This window comes from Physeter macrocephalus, unplaced genomic scaffold (assembly GCF_002837175.3).
Source record: "Physeter macrocephalus isolate SW-GA unplaced genomic scaffold, ASM283717v5 random_59, whole genome shotgun sequence".
NCBI lineage: Eukaryota > Metazoa > Chordata > Mammalia > Artiodactyla > Physeteridae > Physeter > Physeter macrocephalus.
The window spans coordinates 17,050-40,782 of NW_021145341.1; the positions used below are offsets into that span (position 1 = coordinate 17,050).

The 23,733-nt window shown below is 51.8% G+C and overlaps 1 protein-coding gene across 2 annotated transcripts in view; it reads left to right on the top strand.

Moving 5' to 3' along the window:
- ITGA3 (integrin subunit alpha 3) overlaps window positions 1-23,640 on the top strand; it is a 32,416-nt gene extending 8,776 nt beyond the window's left edge. Inside the window, exons 4-26 of one of the 2 annotated variants that reach the window (XM_007128539.4) lie at window positions 1,405-1,654; window positions 3,444-3,530; window positions 3,893-4,100; window positions 4,558-4,754; window positions 6,425-6,513; window positions 6,640-6,776; window positions 6,944-7,030; window positions 7,987-8,054; window positions 8,130-8,266; window positions 8,804-8,953; window positions 9,045-9,142; window positions 9,441-9,588; window positions 9,865-9,939; window positions 10,538-10,617; window positions 10,727-10,804; window positions 11,872-11,974; window positions 12,081-12,263; window positions 12,445-12,567; window positions 13,308-13,421; window positions 14,373-14,471; window positions 17,539-17,664; window positions 18,041-18,183; window positions 18,938-19,074. In XM_007128539.4, coding sequence (XP_007128601.1) covers window positions 1,405-1,654; window positions 3,444-3,530; window positions 3,893-4,100; window positions 4,558-4,754; window positions 6,425-6,513; window positions 6,640-6,776; window positions 6,944-7,030; window positions 7,987-8,054; window positions 8,130-8,266; window positions 8,804-8,953; window positions 9,045-9,142; window positions 9,441-9,588; window positions 9,865-9,939; window positions 10,538-10,617; window positions 10,727-10,804; window positions 11,872-11,974; window positions 12,081-12,263; window positions 12,445-12,567; window positions 13,308-13,421; window positions 14,373-14,471; window positions 17,539-17,664; window positions 18,041-18,151 — 2,748 coding nt within the window. In that variant the 3' untranslated portion in view covers window positions 18,152-18,183; window positions 18,938-19,074. Of the gene's footprint in view, window positions 1-1,404; window positions 1,655-3,443; window positions 3,531-3,892; window positions 4,101-4,557; window positions 4,755-6,424; window positions 6,514-6,639; window positions 6,777-6,943; window positions 7,031-7,986; window positions 8,055-8,129; window positions 8,267-8,803; window positions 8,954-9,044; window positions 9,143-9,440; window positions 9,589-9,864; window positions 9,940-10,537; window positions 10,618-10,726; window positions 10,805-11,871; window positions 11,975-12,080; window positions 12,264-12,444; window positions 12,568-13,307; window positions 13,422-14,372; window positions 14,472-17,538; window positions 17,665-18,040; window positions 18,184-18,937 lie in introns of both variants that reach the window. The other variant, XM_028483685.2, reaches the window with a different exon arrangement.
- Window positions 23,641-23,733: the final 93 nt, after the last annotated feature.

The window sequence follows — 23,733 nt, forward strand, 5'->3', positions numbered from 1 at the left end:
CCGGCTGGGGTTTGGGGACCCCTCCCTGCTGTCAGCTGTCACCTCCTGCCCGCATTCAACGGTGCTGGCTCCTGGGATCTCAATTTCTGGGTCCCAGATAGACAATTTATTTTTCATCTTTAAGTTCATGTAACATTTACATACAGTGAATGTACAAATTTTGTTTCAGTTGCGTTTTGACAAATTATACAACTGTGTAACCAACACCCATTAAAGAAATAGCATATTTACGTCATTCCAGAAAGCCCACTCCTTTCCAGTCGACCGTCACCCCCATAGCCGTCACCTTGGAATCACGTTGTGATTTCTGTCACCTTTGAACACTGTCATAAGCTCTGGGTTTGACCAGTTCACTGAAACACCCTTTCTAGTCTTTTGTTAAGGATGGTGTGGGTCCAGGTTTCCACTTAAGTCAGTTCTAGATCCTGGGTCCTTCAGCACTTTTCTGCTCACCCATCCATTCATTCAGTCCGTTTTTGGTGAGCACGTCCTGTGTGCCCTGCACTGAGCCCGCACTACAAACTTTGTAGTTACCCGGGACAGGCTCAGGCCAGCAGGAGCATTGGGTTTGGCTCACAGCTGGACGGGGACACAAACGGCAAGCAAACAAGAACTAGGCCTGGTTCTGGGTTTCCCCTGGCCCCTGGCTGTTTTACAGATACCCTATTCTGATTGATTTGCCCGATAACTCTTTATGGAGCACCTCCCATGTGCAGGGAGAAGCTTCAAGAGAGGCAGCACAGCCTGATACTTAAGAGCTCAGACCCCGGAGCCCGACAGCCTTCGTTTGAGTATCCCCTGCCTCCTCTAGATGTGAGATCTTAAGCAGATTTCCTAGTTCTCTGTGCCTCAGTTTCCTTATCTAAAATGGGGAAGATAATTATCCCTACTCCATAGGGCTGGTAGGGAGGCTTAAAAGAATTAATATGTGAAGAGCTCAGACTTGTGTCTGGCATACAGTAAGCACTCAGTAAGTGTTAGCCGCTGCTGCTATGGTTGTTGTTGTTATTCTAATACTGACCTTTCATTAAGAGGGCAAGGCCATCCGGGGACAGCAGAGAAGCAAATTCCTAACCTGCTCTGTGTCTAGCTCCTTTTAGACCCAAGGGCCCGAACCCCACATTCCCTCATCCTTTTCCCTTTTTGTTTTGCCAAGATCTCTAAGCCACTCTCAAATCCAGTACCTTCTGGTCTTCCAAAAGTGTTCCCAGCCTTCAGAGCAGGTTTTTGAACTCTGGAAAGGCAATGCAGGTCCAAGCACCACCGTGGGAAGAAAGAAAAGCTGGGAGACCGCTTTCCACTCCTCTCCTGCAAAGCCAGAGGTGCGCAGGGCTGTGGAGACACTGCTCCTGAGTCCCTGCCGCGGGCTCAGCTGTGTGCGTTGGTGGGGGCTGGGGTCCCCAGGTCTGTGCCCACCGCTACACCCAGGTGTTGTGGTCGGGGTCGGAGGACCAGCGGCGCATGGTGGGCAAGTGCTATGTGAGGGGCAACGACCTGGAGCTGGACCCCAGTGATGACTGGCAGACCTACCACAACGAAATGTGCAATAGCAACACCGACTACCTGGAGACCGGCATGTGCCAGCTGGGCGCCAGCGGCGGCTTCACCCCAAACACTGTGTACTTTGGCGCTCCCGGTGCCTACAACTGGAAAGGTGGGGACCGTGGGGGAAGGGAAGAGGAGCAGGCCACCACCCCTGTTAGGCCCTAGGGCAGCCTGCCAGAGCCTCCACACGAGAGGGCAGAGGAGAGCATTCGTTTGCCGGCATCAGCCACTACCTCGACCTCTGCTATTTTAAAGCGCTTACTAAGTACCAGAGGCTTTACACCTATTATCTTAATTAATCTTAAAATACGAGTATTATTATACTCATTTGACAGAAAACTGAGCCTCAGGGAGGTGAAGTAAATCACCCAAGGCCAACAGTAAGTTCTGAAACCTGTATTGGAATGCAGGGCCGTCCGACTCCAGGTTAACCATTTAAAAACTTAAAAAATAAAGCACGTTCCTGGTACAGCTACTGAATGGTACCGTAAAATAAAGAGGAAAAGTGCCCTTCTTCTCCCCCATCTTCCTTGTCCCATTTCCCAGTGTATACCGCTAAGTGTCTTGTGGATCCTTCCAGACTTATTTTAGAATGTATAGGTATCTTCACACACACACACACACACACACACACACACACAAAACCACATTAAACGTACTGTTCTGCCACTTCCTTTTCACAGATGAATAAACTGTGGGCACCTTTTCATGTCAGTACATACAGGGCAATCTTTTGGGAGGGCTGCAGAGATTTCCTTGTATCCAAAGTCATGCTTGTATCTGCCGCACCACATACTGCCTCTCAGGAGTCTGAGGGCTCACACCCCCTCCACCTGCCTCTCTCTACCACCTAGGCTGTAGCAACAGTGGCCCCTTTTCCCTTACTTGCACCTACTATTGCAGAATCAACAGGCAGAGAGAGCCCAGAATCTTGTTTTGTTTTTTGTTGTTGTTGTTTTTTTAATTATTATTATTTTTTTTGTGGTACGTGGGCCTCTCACTGTTGTGGCCTCTCCCGTTGCGGAGCACAGGCTCCGGACGCGCAGGCCCAGCGGCCACGGCTCACGGGCCCAGCCGCTCCGCGGCATGCGGGATCCTGCCGGACCGGGGCACGAACCCGTGTCCCCTGCGTCGGCAGGCGGACTCCCAACCACTGCGCCACCAGGGAAGCCCTTGTTTTGTTGTTTTTTTTTTAATTGCAGTATAGTTGACATACAATATTTTGTTAGTTTCAGGGGTACAACATAGTGATTCAACATTTAAATACATTATAAAATGGTCACCCCGATAAGTGAAGAAACAATCTGTCCCCATACAAAGTGATTACATTATTACTGACTGTATTTCTTATGCTCTATGTTACATCCCAATGATTTATTTACTTTGTCCTCTTGACCAACAGGTAGCGCAGGGCGTAGTCACAGCTCTGGGCTTGCCTGAGGCCGAGGCCTCTGCTCACGCTGCTAGTCTTACCTCCCACCCCTTGGTCCTTTAGAATCTTGGCAGGGCCACAGGTACTCTCCAGAAGCAGCCCTGGGGAGCAGGGTAGGGGTAGGCAGCCCGAGTTTGGGGCAGGATTAGGAGGAGATGATGGTGTGGAGTCTGGCTTCGGTGTCTAGGGTGAGGGAAATGTCATCTAGTATCCGGCTGCCTGGATAACTGGATTCCAGCTGGACAACTAGCTCTCCATCCCTGAGCCTCACTTTTCTCATCTGCAAAATGGGGGTCATCATTCTACCTCACAGAATTGTTAAAATAAAGAGGAAGTGATTTGCAAATGGCAAAGTACTCACAAATAAAAAGGGGTTATTATTATCCTTATCTGGAGGTGGGGGGCCTGGACATAGTGGAGGAAAGGAGTGGTGACTTATACTCCCCCTCCTCAAATCCTTGTGAAGGAAACAGCTACATGATTCAGCGGAAGGACTGGGATTTATCCGAATATAGTTACAAGGACCCAGAGGACCAAGGCAACCTCTACATCGGTGAGTCCAGTTGTGGTGGCCCTTTGGGTGGAGAGGAGGAAAGGGGCTCAGTGGCCCTCTCACCTTCAGCGTCTGGTGGAAGAGTGGCGCCAGGGTGCAGTGCGACTAGTGGCATTTAGTTCAGCTGGCACACAGTTATTGACCAGCACCTGTGTGCCTCCAAGATGCAGAGTCATGACCCTCATGGAGCTCACGGTCCCGTGTGCAGGCAGGACTGGGGGCTGGGCATCCAAGGTCCACCTTCTTGCCCAACTTAGAATAGAGGAATAGAAGATAATGGGGGGGATATTGGGAGATGGGTCCAGAGTAGAAGGGGACAAAACTTACTGGAGCCTTGATTGACCACCTTCCCCGCTTCCCAGGCTACACGATGCAGGTGGGCAGTGCCATCCTGCACCCTACAAACACCACCATTGTGACGGGTGCCCCTCGGCACCAACATGTGGGCGCTGTCTTTTTGCTGAGCCAGGAGGCAGGTGGAGACCTGAGGAGGAGGCAGGTGCTGGAGGGCAGGCAGGTGGGCGCCTATTTCGGCAGCGCCATTGCCCTGGCAGACCTGAACAATGATGGGTGAGAGTCTAGGGACATTTCTCTGGGGCCGGGAGAATGGTGAGGGGGGCGGGCTTGCCCAAACCAGGGCAGAGAAATGGAGGTTTGCAATTGTGCATTTCTTTGCATGCTGTTTGCAGGGATTTGCTAGTCAATTTTGCATGTTGGTTTGCAATCAGACTTTATGGCATTCTGGGTGTTTGCATGTCAATTTCATGAGGCTTGCCATCTCCTCGTCTATGCTTGTCATTTGTATGGCTCTAGTGGATGTGGGCTGTTTGGGTGTGATCTGTGTCTACATGGCTTCTCCACAACATGTGTTTTCTATTAGACGGGTCACAGTGACACTTCCTTGTCCTCCACGACCTACGGCCAGAGGCGCCATTTGTAGAGTCATATGCCCTGCCTGGCACAGTTGTGTCTGCTAAATAAGGGTTATGCTGCATGTCCCATCTCCACCTTCTTCTCTCCTGTGCAGGTGGCAGGACCTCCTGGTGGGTGCCCCCTATTACTTTGAGCGGAAAGAGGAGGTAGGGGGTGCCATTTATGTCTTCATGAACCAGGCAGGCACCTCCTTCCCGGCCCACCCCTCCCTCCTTCTTCACGGCCCCAGTCGCTCTGCCTTTGGCTTCTCCGTGGCAAGCATCGGTGACATCAACCAGGATGGATTCCAGGGTATGAGCCAGCACTCCTGCGCCAGCATCCACTGACTGAGAGCCAGCTGCATACCAGGCTTGACAGGGTCCGAAGAGAAGACAGGCTGGGGCCCAGGTCTGGGGAGCTCAGAGCAGTGCTGGAGAGCCAGTGTGCAAAGGGAGCCCCCACAGAGGCGAGCTTGGTAGACCTCCTGGAGGAGTGGACGTACCACCGGGCATCAAAGGCTGGGCTGAGCGTGCACAGTGGAGGGAAGAGAAGGGGCACAACATGCGTGCGGTACACTTGCCTGATGTGCTCAGATCTAGTAGGTGTGGGTTGTTCACATCAGAGATGAGGCTGGAGAGGTAGTGTAGGGGTGGGGTGGACGCTTTGAAAGCCAGGCAGAAAAACTAGGGCTTTATATTTGGGTTATGGCAGAGGCGTGTCCATAAAGATTTGGGGGCAGGGATTTGATATGATAGCTTGGTACCTTGCAAGATGATTCTGGAGGGAGATGTGGGATGGATGGATGCGGGGAGCAAGGCTGGGGGTGTTAAGATCAAGAATATAGTATATCAGGTGTGGGACGTTAAGCGCTGGGACAAGGCAGACGTCCCAGATATAGGGGATGTCATTAGTGCTCTGCAGGACTTGGGGACCAATCAGACCTGGTGTTTCAAGGAGGGGGACAAATCAAGGGGTTGAGCCTGGTTGCCACGGGAGCACCTGGCATATCTGTAAATCATTTCTCTGACAACCTCAACTTCCCAGAACATACCTGAAAACCAAAAGGAAGGCAGAGGCGCCGCTAAAGAGACAAAGCAGGTGCTAGAAAGTCTAGTTAATGAAGCCCAAGCACTTACTGATACAAGAGTTGCCCAGTTGTCACTCAGGACCTACTTACTTTTCCTTTTCTAACAAGCTTGGCTTTCTGGTTACCTAGACCTTATCAGATCAAAAGCAGAAAACTAGAAAGTTTAAGAAGACAAAACGTTTTGGATTTATTTGTGGAAGTAATGGTTAGAATTGAAAAGCCTGGCCATTTTAACAAGTAAAGCTCACGAGAGTGTTGTGATTAAAATCCCAGCCCCCACACAGAAACAGACATGGGCTTAGAGCCTCTTCTCTACTCCTTAGCTGTGTGACTTTGGGTTTCCTGAGCCTTTTTCCTCATCTATGAAGTGGGGACAGTAGTACCTACTGCCAAGAGAAAAAACAAAAAAAAGTAGTACCTACTGCCAGTACTCTTGTGAGGATTGGATGAGATGAGTGCTTGATAACTACCTGGCAAAGTCACCAATGGGGAACACCTGCTTTTGTGACCCTGCTGGTAAATGTCATTGGAAGAACCAGGTGTCTGGAGGGGCGGTTGGTGGGGGAGAAGGAAGGCACTGCAATAAGGGAAAACAAACAACAGACAGTGGTCAGAAATCTGGGGTTTAGGCCTGCTGGAGACATTAACTTGCTTTGTGACTTTGCGTAAGTCACGTCCCTCTCCTGGGCCTAATTTCCCTCATATAAAAGAGGCAATTGGGCGCCCAATGGTCCCAGTTTTAATCCTGAGCCACAGAGCTCTGTTCCCTGATGCTCTGAGCACTGTCTGACAGGGAGGTCAATGCCATGCTGGGCTCTGTGGCCTGGAGCACAGGGTTGGGGAACTGTGGGGCCCATAGTACACGGGGTGACCCTGTACTGTCTCTCTTCCCCAGACGTTGCTGTGGGAGCCCCTTTCGAGGGCTTGGGCAAAGTGTACCTCTACCACGGCAGCTCCAGGGGGCTCCTCAGACAGCCCCAGCAGGTATGGATGGACAGGGACGGAGGGGCCCTTCCTCCTTTCCCACATCCACCCCTCCCTATTCCCCCTGGGCCCCACTCCCTGGAGCCTACCCCAGAGCCTGTCCCCACCACTTCCCTCTGCTTCCAGGTAATACACGGAGAGAAGCTGGGACTGCCTGGCTTGGCCACCTTCGGCTACTCCCTGAGTGGGCAGATGGATGTGGATGAGAACTTCTACCCAGACCTGCTGGTGGGGAGCCTGTCAGACCACATCGTGCTGCTGCGGTGAGCCAGGGCAACAGTGGATGGGGGCCTTTCTCTCCTCCATCTCTGTCTGCATAGAGCCCCAGCTCTGTCCACCTTCAGCATCATGTCCGTGCAAACCTGAGCCCCGACTCCAGCCTGGCCTGGGACAGGCCAGAGGCATTGATGTCTGTGGGTTTTCTATGCAGGGCCCGGCCTGTCATCAACATCCTCCACAGGACCTTGGTGGCCAGGCCATCTGTACTGGATCCCGCACTCTGCACAGCCACCTCCTGGTGAGACCCTCAGGCCCCACTCTGTCCACCCATTCCTCCTGATGTATGGGAAGACTCTCCCAAAACCCTCCCCTGGCAACTCCTGATATCCCACCATTAAAGGGTTGATTCTTGGGTAAGCACGGCCCTCCCTACCCAACCTCATTATAAAGCAAAATTCCTTGCAGGAGGTAATGGGTGAATTGGGGGTGGGGGCAATAGGGCACGTGGTTGGGAGGTGGTTGGGAGTGGGAGCTCTGACTGCCTGGTTGAAATTCCAGCTATGCCCATTGCAATGGTGGGGATGGGCTCTGGGGAGTGAGATCCTGGAAGGGGAGGGAAGAGAAAGACACTTAGGTGATGGGATGTCGGGAAGGAGAGAGAGCTACCTTGAGCAAATTAATCTCTCTGAATCTCAGATTCCTTGCCTATAAAACAAAGTTAAGAACCAATTCACAGGGCTGCTGTGATGATCAAATGAGATAATATACAAATAGCCCTTAGCATGGCTCTCTATCAACCCCAAGAGCTCAAAAAATGTTAGTTGCTAAGATGGTTACAATAATGATGGTGATGACCCCAAGGTCTGTGTGTGAATGAGGGTACTGGATCAGAAGGCAGGGGGAGACAGGGCAGGGAAGCTGGAGGCGGGGTGGGGAAGGAGATCTGGACTGGGGATCCTGCCCAAGACTGGGCTGGGCCGACAACTGACTAATGACTTCAGGCAACTCCTGCTCTCAGGGCCTCCGTTTCCCCATTGGTGCCCTCTAACCCTGTTTTCTATGGCTCTGATGAGAGTGGGGAGGGAAGGGGCCAGGGACACCCCAGCCCAACCCTGTGGACTCCCCAGTTTTGTCCCTGCCTTTTCCCTGAAGGGCCCTGTTCCCCCTTGCCCAGGAAAGGGGGTGAAAGCCAGGGCCTGGATATCTGGGTCCCACTGTGACCAGACCCTCCTCCATGTCCCCCACCCTCAACAGTGTGCAGGTAGAGCTGTGCTTTGCTTACAACCAGAGTGCTGGGGACCCCAACTACAGGCGGAACATCAGTGAGTGCCGGGCTGCAGGGCGAGGGGGAGGGCATGCCCACCTGGTCACTTGCTGACCACGCTGTGCACCTGCAGCCCTGGCCTACACTCTGGAGGCCGACCGGGACCGCCGCCCGCCCCGGCTCCGCTTTGCACGCAGTCAGTCAGCTATCTTCCATGGCTTCTTCTCCATGCCCGAGATGCGCTGCCAGACGCTGGAGCTGCTCCTGATGGTGAGGGAGGGGTGAGGGGTGGCACATGTGCTCCATGGTCCCAGGAAGAGGTAGCCAGAGTCCCCAAGGTCAAGGGTGAGGGAATGAGGTCTCCCCAGAGACAGAGGTAGAGGAGAGAGAGAGAGAGACCCTTGGAGTGCGGATGGGGGCCATAGTGAGGGGTGTGAAATTCTTGCCTCAGCTCACCTCTGGGGAAAAGGCATCCGTTAGTAGGGGCAAGCTCAGGCTCTCTGTGGGACATCAGGGTGAGAAGGGAGAACTCAACCTGGGAACCCCAGGGATGAAGGGAAGCTCAGCCCTCCCCCCAGAGGGATCCCTGGAGAGGAGGAGCCCCACCTTCTCACTTGTGGGTCAAGGTGGTACCAGTGGAGTCAATTTGGTGATCAGACGGGAGGGGGTTCAGCCTTCCAGGGGGTTTGCAGGGTTGAGGCGGGGTGGGGGCCTTCAGCTCCTCCCTAGGGCTTTAGGATGGTGTGAGGATTCAACGTGGTTTGGAGGGCAGTGCAGAGCTGGGTTCAGCTCACCTTCCTTTTCCAGGACAACGTCCGTGACAAACTCCGACCCATCGTCATCTCCATGAACTACTCTTTACCTTTGCGGATGCCTGAGCGCCCCCGACTGGGGCTTCGGTCCCTGGACGCCTACCCGGTCCTCAACCAGGCGCAGGCTCTGGAGAACCACACGGAGGTGGGTGGGGCCGAAGGACAGGGGCCCGGAGAACTGTGGGTCGAGAGGGCGCTGTGGGTGGTGGGCCCTCCACGCCTCCGACCACCCCCAGGTCCAGTTCCAGAAGGAGTGCGGGCCGGACAACAAGTGCGACAGCAACTTGCAGATGCGGGCGGCCTTCGTGTCTGAGCTGGGGCAGCAGCTGAGCAGGTGCGCTCTGGACCGCGGGGATTGGCCAAGGGTGGGGCGGACTTCACTGGCTTTGGGGAATTGAGGGGCGGGGCCCTATTGGTCTGGGAGAGGGGAGAGAACTGGTAAGATCCGAGGGGAGGGGTCTCAGAGAGAGGCAAGTCGGAGAGGAGGGACCTCAATTAGCGGGGTGGGAACTGTTAAGACTGGCCTTCGCTGGCCAGAAAAGGGGCTTTCTTCTGGGGGGCGGGGCCTAACCGGTCTGGGGCGGGCCCGGGCGCGGGGCTTTGGGCTCAGCCCGGGGCTCCTCCCCTCTCAGGCTCCAGTACAATAGAGACTTTCGAAAACTGCTGCTGAGCATCAACTTGACCAACACCCCGAGCCGGGAGCGGGCTGGGGAAGACGCCCACGAGGCGCTGCTCACCCTGGCGGTGCCTCCCGCCCTGCTGCTGTCCTCAGTGCGCCCCGTGAGTTTCTTCCGCCCACTCAGAGCCTCACGGCTCCACCACGTATATGTATCCTTCATACATGTCATGTACATGTGTTGTCATTTGCCATGTGTTTCCGCCCCCCGCCCCCCCCCCCCACTCCTCTAGGCTGGGCTTCCCCAGGTGCCTGCAGCGTCTCTGCTGCTAGGGAAACTCGGTTCTCAGGCCTCTAGGGCTTCAGGCCCTGTACCACAGGAGAGGGGCGGGACAAGCCCTAGTCTGACCACCCAGACCTGATTTGTCTTCTTTCTTCAGCCTGGAGCTTGCCAAGCCAACGAGACCATGACCGTCGTTTGCGAGCTGGGGAACCCCTTCAAACGGAACCAGAGGGTGAGCGCCGACCACACCCTCCCAGCCCTGTGGGTCCCAGGCTACTCCTCTGATGAGTTCCTTATCTTCACTCTGCCTGCCTGCTTCCCAGGCTTCCTTGAAGCAAAGAGCCAGAGTGGAGAAGGGGGGGATACAGTAGGGGGTGGGGAGAGACCCAGAGACAGAAAAGTGGGGCCACTAGGGAGCTATGCACAAAGCTAGGGCAGGTGGAGGTGAGGAAACCGATTTTGCTGAGCACCTAGTATGTGCCAGGCCCTGACCCCAAGGCTGTACTTCTTTTATATGATATAATTCTCCCAGCCTTCTGAGGAGGTAGATGCTGATTTACAGAAAGGAAACATGGGCTTATAAAGTTGCAGTGATTGCTCAAGGTCATGTGGCTCAAAAGTAGCAGAGATGTTACTAACAAGAGAATGGGAAAAGGGAAACAGATGAGGCTAGGAAGGTGGAAAAGTGGAGACAGGTGGCAGTGGGAGACCGCACCCTGAATGGGAGGAGGAGGCCGGAGAACCAACTCCTTAGCGTAGCATTCAGCCCCTCGCTTCCCTATGGCATCACCCCTGCCTGGCCCCAAACGCCTCCCTCACCCTCATGGCAGATGGAGCTGCTCATTGCCTTCGAGGTCATTGGGGTGACCCTGCACACAAGGGAGCTCCAGGCACAGCTGCAGCTCTCCACGTGAGTGACCTCGAGAAGCCAGTCTATGTCGGGGTTGAGATGTCCTGGGCCCCCCAACCCCAGCCTCAGCTGACACATTCCTCCCCTACCCTCTGCATTCTTTCCCCAGGTCAAGTCACCAGGATGACCTGTGGCCCATGACCCTGACTCTGCTGGTGGACTACACACTCCAGGCCTCGCTCAGCATGTGGGTACCACTCCCCCCAACCCCAGCCTGCTGGGCCTGAGCTAGGGTCTCTCCTCCCTAAGGTGTCTCTCAGGCTCCTCTAAGACACCTCTCTTGGCTTGGTATCCTTAGGCCAAGACATAACAACATTACTATCATTATTGTTACTGTTATTATTATTCTCCTTGCAAAGCAGGTAGCAGTGGAGGAATCAGAAACTCTGGGGCTAAGGTGTTGGTGTGGCCCTGCCATTTCATGAGAGCTTGTTGTGCTAAGGATTTTTTTTTTTTAAACATCTTTATTGGACTATAATTGCTTTACAATGGTGTGTTAGTTTCTGCTTTATAACAAAGTGAATCAATTATCTATATACATATATCTCCATATCTCTTCCCTCTTGCTTCTCCCTCCCTCCCACCCTCCCTATCCCACCCCTCTAGGTGGTCACAAAGCACCGAGCTGATCTCCCTGTGCCATGCGGCTGCTTCCCACTAGTTATCTATTTTACATTTGGTAGTGTATATATGTCCATGCCACTCTCTCATTTTGTCACAGCTTACCCTTCCCCCTCCCCGTATCCTCAAGTCCGTTCTCTAGTAGGTCTGTATCTTTATTCCGGTCTTGCCCCTAGGTTCTTCATGACCATTTTTTTTTTTTTTTTTTTAGATTCCATATATATGTGTTAGCATACGGTATTTGTTTTTCTCTTTCTGACTTACTTCACTCTGTATGACAGACTCTAGGGGAGGCAACCTAAGTGCCCATCAACAGATGAATGGATAAAGAAGATGTGGCGCATATATACAGTGCTAAGGATTTTATATACATCATCTCATTGTCTTCTCACAACAGCCCCATTATATAGTGACCCTGCGTAACAGATTACCCCACTTTACAGATGAAGAAACTGAGGCTCAGAGAGATCAAATAACTTGCTTGAGGCCATACAGCTAGTAAATGCTAGAGCTGGGGTTTATCTCAGATCTGCCTGATATCAGAGGAGTTGTAGTTAACCTTGGTGCCGCCCCCCACCCCCCCGCAAGGGCCCCTCCCATCCCCCGTGACTCTAGCATCTTTCTTACCCCTAGGGCGAGTCACCGGCTACAAAGCTTCTTTGGGGGGACAGTGATGGGTGAGTCTGGCATGAAAACTGTGGAGGATGTGGGAAGCCCTCTCAAGTATGAGTTCCAGGTAAGGGGACCTCTGGGTCCAGGGTCTGAGGGTGTGAGGGTCGGGGTTGGTGAGATGGAGGTGGTTCTCCAGGAGACAGTGGCCATGACACCCCTTGTACCCACAGGTGGGCCCAGTGGGGGAAGGGCTGGCAGCCCTTGGTACCCTGGTCCTGGGGCTGGAGTGGCCCTATGAAGTCAGCAATGGCAAGTGGCTGCTGTACCCCACGGAGATCACAGTCCACGGCAATGGGTCCTGGCACTGCCGGCCGCCTGGAGACCTTGTCAACCCTCTCAACCTCACTCTCTCTGTAAGGACACCAGGGGAAGCGTTCACTTGCATCTCATTTCCTTCGCAAGCTGCAGGGCAGAAAGGCCAGCGTCTTCCTCTCCCTCCCCTCCTCCATCTCTGGGACCTGCCCCTCCACCTGCCCTTTCCTCCTCTCCTCACCTTGGATCCCCCCTCCAACAAATCGCCTCTTCCCCCTTCAGGTTCCTGGGGACAGGCCGCCATCTCCACAACGCAGGCGGCGACAGCTGGACCCCGGGGGAGACCAGGGCCCCCTGCCCGTCACTCTGGCTGCTGCCAAAAAAGCCAAGTCTGAGATCCAGCTGGTGAGTGACCAGGGCAAGGTTGGAGGGGATTGTGCCCACCCGTCACAGGGTGGGTGGGCACCTGGGGGCACACAAAGCAAGGGAGAGAGGTGCTACGCTCCAGGAGAACCCAGTCCGATGAGGTGATGTGGCCCCTGCCTTCAGGAGCCTCCAGTCAGGGGGAGGGACTCATCTCCTGCCCTCAGAGGGACCCCGCTGCCCTTGCCTTGTGATGGGGAGCAGCCAGTACAGTGGACTAAAGGAAGAAATACTGATTCTATTCCCAGGAGCCCCAACCTGTTGGGGGTGATATAGCTGCTCAAAGCTTTGATCATCAGAGCTGGGAATGGGGAGAGGCAAGATGAAGACGGGGTGCAGGGCGCCCTCTGTCAGAAGGGAGAGGGGAGCAGGCCTGGGCAGCCAGTTGAGGTCTAGCTGGGTGGAGAGGGAGGAGTGGCCTTCCAAGTAGAGGGAGCCGGCAGGAACAAAGGCTCAGCGTGGGAAGGCATTGGAAAGGCGGCGTTTGGGATTGGGCCCCATTTACACGAACAAGGATCAGATTTCCCGTTCTCCCTGTCGCTGGCATCTGTGTATGCTTGGCCCAAAGAACGTGCCTTAAACACGTAAGTGCAGTGTGCGCGAGTGAAGGGATAAGGGCAGGCCCCTTCAGGTCAGCCATGGGTGGGACAAAGCCAGGGGCGAAGCCTGAAGAATCTAGGGACCCAGACTGTCTCGTGTTCTGTGTTCCCTGCCCACCTCAGAGCTGTGGCAGTGACCACACCCGCTGTGTGTGGCTGGAGTGCCAGATTCCTGATGCCCCCGTCATCACCAACGTGACAGTGCAGGCACGAGTGTGGAACAGCACCTTCATCGAGGTCAGTGCCGGGGTCTGGAGGTCTCCACTGCCACCCACCCGGGCAGGGAGAGCAACAGGGAGAGGATGAGGCCAGAGTGCATGTGTGTGTGCCCGAGTGTGTGTCAGTGACTGCATGGAGATTGATACATGCTGGGTTGTGCACCTGTTACTGTGTCAGTGTTAGTCTGTGCATCTGTGTGGGGGATGTGACATAATTTTGTCTCTAGCCAAGATGACCTTCTCTCACATGTTCATTATTCTGTCACGTGTCCATTGCTTTCCCACCTCCCTGCTTTAGCCCATGCTGTTCCTTCCCCCTGGCTGCCAGCTCCCCTCTGTTATCTCTGCATGTAAACTTCTGTTCAGGCTTCACAGTCTCCCTCAGAGACCACCAGCGAGGTCTTTTCTGACTTTTCCAGCTGAAAATGACCTCTCCCCTCTGGACACCCCCAGAACTTTCTCAGAAACCACGTATACCACTTACCATGCTCTGCTCTGGCTTGCAGTGCCCGCCATCTCGTGCCACCTAGACCCAACTTTTTCTGTAAATGACTAGATTAAACATCTTTTCAGCTCTGTGGGCCACGTGCTTTCTGTTGCAACTACTCAATTCTGCATAGTGGCACAAAGCTGCCACAGACAATACATAGATGAATGGGCGTGTCTATGTGCCAGAAATACTTTATTTACAAAAGCAGGTCATGGGCCAGATTTAGCCCACAGGCCGGACATAGACTGTGACCTTCATTGTCTCTGCTGTCCCCAGCATCCAGCACAGGACCTGACGCACATATGAATGAATGACATGTGTTCGTGTGTGGAGGAGAGGCCTGGAGTCAGGTCCTTTCGGGTGCTGCTTAAGGATGGGGGGATGGTGTCCTGGGGGTTGTTGTTGACCCAGAGGGAGGGTCAGGAGAGAGGCTCAGAGGGGCTTCAGCTGCTTCTTTTGACCCATCCTTCCCCGCTCCAGGATTACAAAGACTTTGACCGAGTCAGGGTAGCCAGCTGGGCCACCCTGTTCCTCCGAACCAGCGTCCCCACCATCAACATGGAGAACAAGACGGTGCGGGTGAGTGATCCTGCTAAGGAGACAGCAGTGCCTGGCCAGGGCATGGGAGAACAGGGCATCTTTTCAGAGCACGTTCACACGCTTTAGCTATGTGGTCTCAATCTTGGCAGCACATTGGAATCCTCTGGAGGACTTCTGGTGTCTGGACTACACCCCTGATCAATGAAATCTGAGTCTGTGGAGGTGGGACCCCACTGTTGGTATGTTAAAAAGTACCCCTCAGTGATTCTACTGTGCAGCCAGGGTTGAGAACCTCTGCTTGAGCTCATTTGATCTGCACGACATCTCTGTGAAGATGTTCCATCTCTGTGGAAACTTGAAAAGAAAGTTCCCAAACGTGATTCTGAGTTACATATGGAAGAATAAATATGACAAAATTGCTAATAATTTGTTATGAAAAGGATATAAGTGGAGATATGAAGGGGATAGGTATAGGAGGTGAATGAAGTTTTGGTTAAATACATTATGGTACACTTCCTAAAATAAATTAAGGTAGTATAGGAAGGGCCAGAAAGATCAATGGAACAGGATAGAAATTTACTTGATTATACAGATGGCATTTTTAATCAGGAGAAAAAGGTAAACAAGTAGTATTGGGAGAACACATTTGGAAAGTAAAGGCAAACCCCTGCCTCACACCATAAACAAAAACACATTTGAGTTAGATTAAATATTTAAATATAGGAAATAAAATCTATTATACCAGAAGAAAATTCAGGAACTAATTTCATAATAATCTTTAATTATGGAGAAAGGGAGTTATTTTATTAAACCCAGAAGTCATAAAGGAAAAATTTGACAAATTAGACTGTATGAAATTTTATTTTATTTTATTTTTTATTTTTAAAATTTTTATTGGAGTATAGTTGATTTACAATGTTGTATTAGTTTCAGGTGTACAGCAAAGTGAATCAGTTATAAGAGACTATATGAAATTTTAAATCTGTGTACAGCAAAAGAGATGGTAAGGAAACTGAAAAGGCAAATGATATATTGCTTTTTAAAAAAGTTTATGGCATACATGACAAAGTATTGATAGACATATTTTTAATAAGTAAAGATAAAGGGCGGCATAGAGATAAACAGGCAGTGTACTTAGAGTGAAATACCAATGTTCAATCCACTAGTAAAGAAATAAAAATAATAGCAATAAGATTTTTTCCCTGTCATATTAGAAAATATTAAAAAGAATAATGCTGTCCGGTGCTGATGAGGTAGAAGGAAATGCTGTTGATTGGAATATAAATTGATGGATTCTTTTTGGAGATGAATTTATCAATATTTATTAAATTTTAAATTGCACATTTCCTTTGATCCTGCACATGATAATATATCTTAAGGAGCTAATAGGACAAGTTTGCAAACATAAATATATGGGGATATTTTTAAAGCATTGTTTATAATGCCACAAGATTGGAAACAATCTAAATGTCTTTCAGTAGGAGATTGGTTCGATAAATTATGGTACATTTCCTACAATGACTATGCAGTCATCAGAAGAGATTAGGTTGATCTTTATTAATTGACATCGAAAGGTAATGAAAAAGGCCGCAGAAGAGTGTGTAGAGTACACACAGATCCCATTTATGTGGAAGAAAAAATATATATGCTTAACACATACGTTTAAAAATATGGAAAGAGGACTTCCCTGGCGGTCCAGTGGTTAAGACTCCACACTTCCAATGCAGGGGGCGCAGGTTCAATCCCTGATCGGGGAACTAAGATCCCACATGTTGCACAGCACAGAAGAAAAAAAAAAAAAAAAAAAAAAAAAAAATATATATATATATATATGGAAAGAGATTCAACAAAATGTTGAAGATAGCTTTTTCTATGGAGTAAAATTACTGGGAACCTTTAATTTTCTTCATGTCATCTTTTTAAAAAATATAATCAAAATGACTTTTTAAGAAATAATAATGTAGCGTCAGAAAAAATATTTTTCTATATATAAATGTATATTTAAAATACATGAAATAACTTCATGTTATAAAACATATATAATAATATATATATTATATATATCTTCATTGTACAGGAAGAAAAAAATTGTGCTGTATGCTGTGCCCTCTGTTTTTTTGTAAATATTTATGGAGTGTTGCTGTGTACTAGGTATTGCTCAAAGCAGTTTACTCATATTAAACACATTTAATCCTCTCCAGCAACCTATGATGATGTAGGTATTATTAGCATAATCCCCATTTTATAGATGAACAACAGAGAGGTTAAGTGACTTGCCCAAGGTCACACAACTAGTGAATAACACAGCTAGGGCTTGAACCCAGGTAGTCTGGCTCCAGAACCCATGCTTTTGGTTTTACTTTTGGTTCTCTACTGTATTATGAGGGAGGCATTATGATTCCCTTATCAGAGAGCATGAAATGGAGATTAAGAGAGGTGAAATTACTTGTCCAAGGTTCCACAGCTTGTGAAGGATGGAGCTGGTACCCAAGCCCAGATGTGTGGCTCACAAACCCAGACCACAGGCTGCCTCCCGCATCTGAGGCTGCTCCTATGGAGAAAGGGGAGGATGGAGGAATCTGCGGCTGTCAGTGGGCTGGCAGGGGCTTTTCCAGTCCCTGAGTGCCCCCTACTGGCAGTAGATCAAAAAGCAGGGTCCTGCACACATGTACTAGAGAATGGACTTGAGGACACTGGGAGGGGGAAGAGTAAGCTGGGACAAAGTGAGAGAGTGTCATGGACATATATACACTACCAAATGTAAAATAGATAGCTAGTGGGAAGCAGCCGCATAGCACAGGGAGATCAGCTTGGTGGTTTGTGACCACCTAGAGGGGTTGGATAGGGAGAGGGAAGAGATATGGGAACATATGTATATGTATAGCTGATTCACTTTGTTATAAAGCAGAAACTAACACACCATTGTAAAGCAATTATAGTCCAATAAAGATGTTTTTAAAAAATACAGAAAAAATTTTTAAATAAATAAATAAATATGTGCAACTAAAAAAAAAAAGCAGGGTCCTAGGTCCAGCTGGAACAGGAGGGATGAGCTCTGGGCCTAAGGGCATGGATACAAGGCTGAGCCCCTTCTCACCCCCTCCAGTTCTCCGTGGACATTGACTCTGACCTGGTGGAGGAGCTGCCAGCCGAGATCGAGCTGTGGCTGGTGCTTGTGGCTGTGAGTGCCGGGCTGCTGCTGCTGGGGCTGATCATCCTCTTGCTGTGGAAGGTTAGGACACCCAGCCCGCCACTGGGACGCCCACTCTGGGACCTCCTGCCAGCAGACCCTCACCAACTCTCCCTTCATCTCAGACCTCACTTCCATCTCACCCCCCATCCCCCAAGTCCCCCCTACCTCTTCCCAGCTCCCAGTCGCACCCCCTGCCCCATCCTCATCTTACCCAGGATGCTCCTGCCTGGGTTAATGGGGGGACCTGTAAGCCAGAAAGGGGAACCAGGAGCTCTGGCTCCTGCTACATCACCAAGCTGGGGCTGGGACCCAGGCATCCGGGCTCCCTAGCCCTAAGCCCCAGTTCATGAGTGCTGCTGGCAAGGACCCCCCCAACACCCCCTGATGGCCCCTCCCCACCTCCTCCCCTCCGCAGTGCGGCTTCTTCAAGCGAGCCCGCACTCGGGCCCTGTATGAAGCTAAGAGGCAGAAGGCGGAGATGAAGAGCCAGCCATCAGAGACAGAGAGGCTGACGGACGACTACTGACGGGGGCAGCCCCCGACCCCTGGTCCACCTGGGTAACGCGGCCTCCGGGCCCCTTTCCCCAAGCCCCCAGCTGGCTGGGGCTTCTGACTCTGTTCTATCTGCTCCTCTTCCTTTATGGGCCCTCTCTGCACTTCACTCTGTCCCCAGCATCACCACAAAGAGCAGGCCACTCTGTCAGCCTCCTTCTCCATACCCTGGGAGAGCTCGGGGTGTCTGCTCTCACCAGCCTCCCCACTGAGCCCCTCAAGGACTTGGGACCCCAAGAGGGAACCATAAAACCCTCCCTGTGCCCCCTCTGCTTTCTGGGGATTGGAAAAGGGTCAAGGCCAAGGCTAGGCCCCATCTTTGTAAGCCACAAGACAAACTTCAGAGTGATTCCACACCCCCATCCCCACCTCTAGAGAAGGAGGGGACTAGTAGAGTCCTTCTTCTGGGAACCAGCCCTTTGCCTCTTGGGAGCCCCCTGGGGTGACAAACTGACCCCTCCCGACACTGTGATCAGGGTAGATCTCCACCCCTCCCAGCCATTCCGTCAGCAGCCTCAGCGACTGCCCCCCATCTCCATCTGCCTCTCCCTCTCCTCTCTGCCTTCCTCAACTCCTCCTTCCTCTGGGGCCTGGGATGGGGAAGCTTGTCCTCCCCGTCTCAGCGCAGGGAGATGGCATTGTGTTTGGGTAGGGGTCCTGGCTTTGAGGACCTCCGGGTGGGGAAGGAAGGGGCTGGGCACACCTTCCCACTGGTGCAAAAGCTGGATGCTAAGGGCCTTTCTCTTCTCCCCTTCTCCAGTGTGACTTCTTTAAGCGGACCCGCTATTACCGGATCATGCCCAAGTACCACGGGGTGCGGATCCGGGAGGAGGAGCGCTACCCATCTCCAGGGAGCACCCTGCCCACCAAGAAGCACTGGGTGACCAGCTGGCAGACTCGGGACCGATACTACTGACATCCTCCCTGATCCCACCCCTGCTCCCCTAGTGTCCCCTTCTTCTATTTATCATAAGTTATGCCCTGACAGTCCACAGGGGCTACTGCCTTTGGCTGGCACCAGCAGGCTCGGGCACACACACCTCTTCAAGTGTATGCACGTGCCATCCAGCCATGGCCTTCTCCCCGAAGGAGGGCTGGGGCCGTGGAACTTGCATTGCTGAGCACTGCAGCCCTGTGCCCTGGACACATATGAGCACATATGGGTCCCACTGCTTGTGAACTGTGCTTGTGCACCCCAGATGGTGCATGGACATGCGTGTCCCAGCCCTCTGCCTGTGCCATAACCAAGCCAAAGGGCCTCCACCAGAGCCAGGAGGAAGAGGCCCCCAATGTGATGCCACCTCCTCTGTTCACACTGGACCCATCGTGAGCCATAGTCACTGGATTGACTCTGTCCTCAAGATGAAAACTACTGACAGGCCCCCGGTGCAGCTCCCAGTACCCATGCCAGAGAGTCGGAGCCTGCCTAAGGTTGTCCAAGGGGGTGTTCACAGGACCTGGCATGCTCAGACCCAAGAACAGAAGGAACTAGAAGGAAGGTCCCCAGGATGGCTTTCTTTCATGAATCGTTGCGAAACCTCTGTCCTCAGCCATGGCCATTCCATGCACTAGCAGGAAATTCAGCCCTAAGAAACAAAGATGGACACAGTGCTAGGCAGCCAGGACACACTGTGCTGGGACTGCCCTGGGAGCACAATGGAATCCTCAACAGAAGAGGGGACTGGTCCTGGGCCAAGGAGATGTTGGAAGGATACAGAGCAGATACCACTTTTCAGCCACATTACCATCCTGGCCTGGAGGGACCCCCACAAGATCACAGAGGGAGCGACACTTGAATGTAGAACAGGGAGGGAGCCCCATGAAGCCCCATCAGCCAGACCCCACTCTGCCCGCACTGACCATGGGTTGGAGACCTAGAAGTGAAGCTCTTGGCTGTCCTTGGCTTTCAGAGCCAGGTTCGCTCTGCCTTCTCCCCTGTGGCCCATTCTAGAAGTTGAGGCTGGTTCAAGAAAACCTCTCCTGACCCCTGCCTATTGGCAGACCCCTCCCCAACCCCTCCCCACGTCCATGGTACTGTAGCAGGGGAGCACCCTCCCCCTCCTCGTGCCTTCTTTGTATATAGGCTTCTCACGGCAGCCAGTAAAGAGCTCCCAGTTCGTACACACTGCACCTGCCTCCATCCACCCCCATGCCTCACCAACGCCATTCGGTCTGACGGATCTTGCTACCTAGCTGACCCTCAGGTAGACAAAGCCAGGTGCAGGGCTCTTAGAGGTTGGGAGGGTGAAGCTCTATGACGGAGATAACCTGCTCCTGTTCTCAGGGGTGTCCCAGTCTAAGGTATGGTCATGGTCACATAACTGAGATCCAGAACATGAGATGAAAGAAAAGACCTGAGTAGACTGGATGGAATCCAAAATGGCTTCTTGGTGGACAGTGCGCTGGGCCTGGGGAAGAGGTGGTGGTGTGCAGGGTCTGGAAGAGGCAGGAAGCTACTCTGCTGTAGAAGCAGGTAGTCCCGGGTAATGGTGGAGTGAGGCTGGGTGCACAGGTGGAGAGCCGAGAGTCCTCGTCTGGTGGCTAAATTCAGACAAGAACCTGCGTTTCTGCCTCAGTTTCCCCACAACCAGCCCTAGGCACCACGATGGGTCGAGCAGAAGGTGGACCAGTGACCCAAGCCCGGAAAAACGGAAAGGTCATAGTATCCATGTCCTACCTCTGAGCAGGAGTACCTGGGGCCCTAGTCTGCGGCAGCTCCTGCAGACATGCTTCTGTCCTGAGTCCACAGCACTGGGTCAAGCTCTCCGCTGCCTCCTCTGCGCTAAGGTTGTCCTAAATTGTGGCACAGGTCCTTCTGTTAATTGTCCCTAAGGCGGTGACCTTTGGCAAGAAAGAAGGCCGGAAATTACTACCCAGAGAAGCCTAGCGGCAGATCTTCAGTTCAGCTACTCAGAGCCCTCAGACCCAGCCGCTGTCTCGAGCTCCTCCTGACCTGTCTGCCTTCCTGTGCCAGCTGTCTGCCCTCCCCACTCTCTACCAGAGCCCACCCCCTCACCTTCTGTGCTGGGAATTGTCACTGATTGACAGTGAAATGTCCAATTCCTCCAGAAAACCCCGGCCCCTACCCAGAGCTCTCAGAACCAGTAACCGGAGACCTCAGTTTGTTTTCCAGAATCTGGGTTATTCACTGGGCCAGGAATAATACACGTGTGGGCTGCCAAAGCCCAGCTCAGGTTGAGCAGAGTTCCGTGCAGCTCCGTCCAGTCCTTTGCAACCACTTCCTGCTGAAGAAAGAAGTGGGATCTCCACATCCCTCTGGCCAGCTTCACAGGCCCAGCTTCCCACCTCCTGTGAGCACCTGTTTGGATAAGAACACACCGTCTGTCTCACACACACACAGTTGTGAGAATAAGTAGTCATCTTTCAGGACTGGTGCAGCTACCCTTTCATGAAAGAAACATACTGGCAGAGATGCAGCAATGTCCACTTTATAGAAAAGGACCCTTTATAATGCCAAGCTTCTTGAGCTCCTTGGAGCTGCGGCACCTCCGAACAGTTTCAGAGGAGGGTCTTGGCTTTTATATCACTAAAAGAATCCATAAGGTAATTCTCTTCTCTGGTCACAGGGCTGGATTGCATTTCCTGGGCCCTCCTGGCTGGATGAGGCCATGTGAGGCCATTCCGGCCAATGAGTTGTCAGCCAGAGGGAAGGGGATCAATTCTGGGCTGAGACAGTTCATTGCTGGGTGAGACTCTCCCAGTTCTGCTTCTCCTAACTCTGCTGCTGTGGAAGCCTGTGTTGAGATAAAGCTTTGTCAATCTGAGTCCTTGAGAGCCCCCCACCAACCCACGTTGTACATTTAGTGGGAAATTTGGGAATTTGGGGGGTTTTGTTACCTCCCATCACCCAACCTAGCTTGACTGATACATCACACCACACCACTCCCATTACCACCCTTCAGCAATCTCTGTAGGAGGAATTTAATCCAAGCTCAGAGCCCCATTATGGAAGTCCGGCTCTAAGGGGACGATCATGGGAAATCTCTTTCTGTCGCTTACATGTAGCCTCAGGGGTCATGGCCTTTTCCTTGTTACTTTAATTTTGATAATAATAGTAATAGATGCTATTTATTAATTATTTACTGTGTGCCAGGCACAGGGCTTGGCTTTTTACATATAGTATTTCATACGCTCTTCTGGGCAACTTGAAGACTGCACTCGCCAACATTGTCAATGACCTAATTGCTAGCCTGAGGGATGTTCAGTGGTCCTCCCTGATACCTCTGTGGCCTGTCTTCCCGGTGACCCCAACTTCTTTTTTCTCCTTTTCCGTTCAATGTGCTGGGTGCTGTGCCTGGTGCTGGAGACAGAGTGGTGAATAAGACCAATACAGCCCTGCCCTCGTGGAGCTTAAAGTCTAGCTGGGGAGACAGATGAGTCAGCAGATGATTACCACTTGGTGTGATAAGAGCTAAAATAGTGCTAGATCAGGAGGCCTAAGGAACTTTTGGAGGGAGCCCATAACCCAGCCTGGTGGGGGGGGTCAGTGGCCTGAAGAATAGGTAGGTGAAAGTGAGAAGAAAGAATGATCCATGGGTAAGAGACAGCATTTGCAACAGCGGGGAGATTGGAGGCTGGTTCAAGGCAGTAGATAAGTATGGCTGGGAGTTGAGCAGGAAAATGTGGAGAGATGAGGCTGGAGAGTTCAGCCAAATCAGATCATGTGAGAGCTAGAAAGGCTCCAGTAAGAAGTGGAGAGCCATCAAAAGGCTGTGAGCAAGAAAAGTAACACCTTCAGATTTGCAGTAGAAAATGATCCCTGAATCTCTTTCCTCATCTATAAAATGGGGATAATAGTAGCACAGTAGAGCTGTCTGGAGAATTAAATGAGATGACGCATGCAAACAGTGCCTGGCACATAGGTTATTATTCATTCAGCTAAGAGAGTCCCTTCCATTGTGAAGCCTTGCACATAGCTCTGCATTGGCTGTAATTGCATTCTGTTATAACTATTTTTTACTTATGCAGCTCTCTCTCAAACTGAGAAATGAAATAATCAAGGGAAAAGACCATGTCCCAATCCTGTCTATGTTTCCCGTTCCCAGCATATAAGCCTAGCACCTATTAGGCACTTGGTGAGTGCCAGACAAGGACTGAAGGGTGAAAAACACCTCAAAGGAGCAAGTGGGAGGGGTGGGGGGAACCGGACTTACCGCGTTCCACCACAAGAGGGCGCGCTATGTTCCCACGAGAGAGCCGGGCTGCTGGGCAAGGGTGTGCTCTCGGCCTCCAGCACAAATCACCTTCAAGGACCTTTCTCTAAGGAAGCCCAGTGCGGAAAAGGTTGCTTTCTCAGGTCAAATGAGTAGGGAGCAATAAAAGTGTTTTGAAAAGTTTATTGTAGCCGCCGCTAGGCGTTAGTTAGGGGGTTGGGTGTTTTTTAACTGGAAAAGCAAAATGCCGCGCCTTTTCCTGAGCGCTTGGATATTTGTGGAAGTGGGTGGGTTGCACATCTATATGAGGGATTAGCGTGGGCTTGCATCCCGAACCCGAAGTTAGCAAATATTCACAGTCTGAGTCACTCATCAGGACTGG